Genomic DNA, 4,017 nt, shown 5'->3' on the forward strand with positions numbered 1-4,017 from the left:
ATCATTGCTGATAATCCTTTGTTACAAAAGTTTTAAATATAAGCATTCATAAATAGCTCCATATGGTATAAAAAGTTTCACAAACATCATATTTATAGCAGCTCACGTACTGGTCAAATCCGAATGACAAGATTTGTATAAGGACTGAAGTTGCAGGGATATAGCTAGTTTGCCTCAAACTAAAGAGAGGTGGAAAACTTTTTAAGTCTCTCCCATTCCTTAATATGACAATTTTGCAATAATCTTTTCTAAACTGCAATTTACAGTAATACTATACAGCTAGTAAAATAGGTGAGAGGAGTTGGAAACCACTGATGAATTATTTCCTTGCGTTTAAAAAACCCAAACCCAAACAACCAAAGCCCACAAAAAACCCACCCAAAAACTTATCTAAGCCATCTAATTAAAAAGAGAAATTGGAACCTAACGCAATTTTAAGCATGATCTCTTGGTCACTGGCATGATCAGAAAGTCTTAGGTGCAGCAGCTTGCTGGAAGTATTGTGCACAGTGTTTTGTTAAATGTTTTCATACTAAGATTGAAATATTACTTCTTTTGGATAGTACAGTCTCTGATGACTATGAGTGCTTGTTCTGAAAGTGCACAAAATAAGAACCATCTCTCAAATTGGTAGTGGCTCAGTTCTGAAAATATACTAAGCAAGAAAAAAGGATTCCTTTAAAGTTAAGTTAGTATTAACATTTGATTATGAAGACAGCAAAACACTGAAGTATGTTTCGCACTATTCCATGCAAGGATTTTGCAAGTTTTGCAGTATTCTGTGTAAATGATCTAACTGCATCTTACAGAGAAATGGCACGAGGAAGAGGCATGTCTGGCCTTACTCTTTGTTGCAAGGATTGACTTACGGCTTTGTTTCAACTTCCTGACTGAAAAGTGATACGGAACCGAAGGTCCTTTACCCAAGCAAGCCCGTAACGCCAAGGGCTTTGCATTCTTTAGTTAGACTGGTGCAGATGTCAGAATATGCCACTGTAGTACAATTTAGCACATTCAAAACTGAGATAAATCATACTGACATCAACCCTGGTTTACTCTGATGATGACAGATACAATCCAACTTGACATTCTTTCATGGCTATGAACATCTTAGGGGTATGTTAAAGGAGCCAGCTGCTTATGATGTGTGCGGTAATGATATGAAGAAGGCACAGACTTAAATTCCAGCAATTACCCTGTTGTGAGTAAGAACAGCACGGATGTAAGTAATGGAAGTCTCTTAAACCTACTGTTATCACCAGTCAGACACAGTTACTGAACATGGTCATGTGCCCTGCCCAGCATAAATACAGAATAGAGTAACTTGTTTAAACCATCTGTTTGGGCACAGTTTTAAACAAGCTTGCATAGGGACTACTTGGTCTTAGTCTTGTTAAGATATCCCCATTTGTACTGCAGTATGAAATGAAATACAGGGTGGTGCTGATGATGAGAAAACTTTGATTTCTCTAAGTGCAGCAATGTGAGTTTTAGGTAAGCTGCCATAAGCAGAAAAATGCAGGATTAATTCTTGCTGGTAGAAATGTGTATTCACCCCATTCCTAGTGCCTGTTGATTTTTTAGGAGACAAAGATTACTGACCTCATTTTGATCAAGCAGGCGTTCTCAGAGCGGTCTACGCATTTTGTTGGGTTCATACTAGTGCCTGATAAGCGTCATGCTGCTTAATTCTTCTGAAAGTGAGTTTAAATTAATATTGTAATTAATAAGTCCCTGGTGCCCTTTGGCTACGTACTCTCGAAGGAAATGAGTGATTCACGCTCAGTGCTTCAGTGCTATCTACAACCTGCGAGCTGAAACAGTAATCCCTTTATCCTTTGACATGTTCTCTGTTCTTCTGACACATCTTCATAGCAGGCAAAGCTGTGGATTTGTCTTGCATACTGTCATAAGAGGAAGTAATAAGCAAGGTGTTTCACAGTTAGGAAATTGATTAAAACTGCTTCTCCAGTTAGCACTGAGCTTGAGTTACACAAATGCCTAGAAGCCTTTTCAAGTTGCTGCTTCTTTGTGCGTGCAGAACCCAAGTCCTGTCAGCATGCAGCAACTGTTCGGTGCTGGTACTGTGCCTGGCTCCAAGCACGTCACATCACCAGCAGTAAAGCTAACCAGGAATCAAGTTATAGATATTAGTGTTTTTCACTTGGGGCAAAAAACTTCTGGTTATGAGTAAATTTGCTTAATTATATCCCATTTTTTTCAGAAGTGCCTAAGTAATCTAAGTCCTACTAAAGGGACTTAAGGGTTGGGGACTTAAGCTCCTAAGTGTCTTAGCCAACATTTTTAGAAGTGTGTAACATGCATGTATCCACTAACGTCTCTGGCAATTCCTGAAACCTGGTGCTGCTTAACAGTGTGGAATATTGTACATGCAGTTAAAACAGAGGCCAAAGTGGGATTTGCAGGTCTGGATATTTGCTTCCTCAGGGAAGGTTTGATGTGGCAGGCAGGCAGGCAGAGCAGTAAGAGCAGTCCGTATCAAGCTCCTTGGGGCAGGTTCCTCTGTATAGCCCATTGCTCCCAAGGAAAGAAGAAAGGCAAAGTTAAAAAACTTCCTTTCTTAATTTTCCAGTCACCAGTTCCCCTAAATACACTCTGCTAAGTTCAGCTCTGTTCCATGTCTACTATAAAATCCTCTCTTCTGAGCAACTGACCTACATCTTGTGTAGTATTTGGTCTGTCTTAATGCTGTGTGTTTCGCATGTGACTGAGCATATTGCACCCTGTATTCAGTATGTTGGGTCTGATTTCTAGAAGTGCTGAGCACCTTTGTCTCCTGACTTCAGTGAGGCACACTGCACAGGTTTATTCAGTTTTACTTTAAATTGATTTAAATTTCATTCCTACACAGGTTCCAGATTTCACTATTACAGACCTGTCTTCAGAGTCAGATGATATCCCAGACATCTTGGATTTGGATGAAGATGATCAACAAGACTTTTCACGCACAAACGGCCCTTACACCACAGGGCAAAGAGCTGAATAAAGAGAAGCATAAAAATGTCTTTTTGATACAATGTACTTTTGCCATGTTTAACTTATATTTCTCCTTTTTAAAGATGAACCTGCCTAGCTTAGTGATTTTGGGGATATTTTTTAAAATCAGTACTGTTTCACTTAGCTGCATCAAAATTCTGATTTTTTTTTTCCACCTAAGGAATGCGTGCTACATTAATTCATTAGTGTGGGTGTCAAGCTCTCATTCTACAAGCCAGGTATAGCCTAACCAGTGTATCCAACTGATCTAATCTTTGTTAGTGATTTGTTCTCCTGCTGGCAGCAGCTGTGAGAACACTCCAGTGCTTTGCATAAAGGGCCGCCAACAAAAGGAGTTATGAGGATTTGCCCACAAAATTTCCCCTTTCAGTCTACATGAAAAGCACTTCTGCATCTACCTCTTTGCTGCTAGAAGGGGTAAGGGACTTTGTCCGTCTCAGATTCTCTCGGATTCTTTTTGCTAGACTCTGTACCTACAGAGCTTAGAAGCTTAGAGCTTCCCTTTGGCGAGAGGGCTGTATGCACAAAAGGACTCTCTTTCTCTCTACATGCCTTCCGTGTGCAAAAGTTTTGTCCTTTGTCCTGATGCTGTCAGCTGCGGGGCCTGAGACTAGAAGAGTGCAAATGCTTAAAGAGGAAGGATTTCCAGGAAGAAGGATGAAGGTTAAAGAAAGAGGGAGAGACGGTAAAAAGTAAGGAAAAATGGAAGAAAAAAAGAGATGCAAACCGATGTGGGACAAAAGAAAATTTAAAAGGATTAAAAAAAAAAAGAGAGATACTTCTGGTGACAGTGATGATATTTCTATGTTTAAATAAAATCTCAACCCAATTATTTGCTGAGGAATGTCGAATCCGCGTTTGCTTGCAGACAGTGACGTCTCTAGGAGCGGGGGTTGAAGGGGAACCGGGCTGGAGGCCGGCTCCTCACATTTCTTTCCGAGGACGAGGCTGAACTCGCCCCGCAGACCCCCTGGGTGCCGCCGGGGCGACGGCGGCCAG

General features: G+C 40.7%; 1 protein-coding gene across 1 annotated transcript in view; it reads left to right on the forward strand.

Annotated features, from left to right (window-relative positions):
- The window catches only part of PLIN2 (perilipin 2), an 11,790-nt gene extending 8,082 nt beyond the window's left edge, over positions 1 to 3,708 (forward strand). Inside the window, exon 8 of the mRNA XM_009640027.2 lies at positions 2,873 to 3,708. Coding sequence (XP_009638322.2) covers positions 2,873 to 3,007 — 135 coding nt within the window. The 3' untranslated portion in view covers positions 3,008 to 3,708. The remainder of the gene's footprint in view (positions 1 to 2,872) is intronic.
- Positions 3,709 to 4,017: the final 309 nt, after the last annotated feature.

This window comes from Egretta garzetta, unplaced genomic scaffold (assembly GCF_000687185.1).
Source record: "Egretta garzetta isolate BGI_Z169 unplaced genomic scaffold, ASM68718v1 scaffold175, whole genome shotgun sequence".
Classification (NCBI taxonomy): Eukaryota; Metazoa; Chordata; class Aves; order Pelecaniformes; family Ardeidae; genus Egretta; species Egretta garzetta.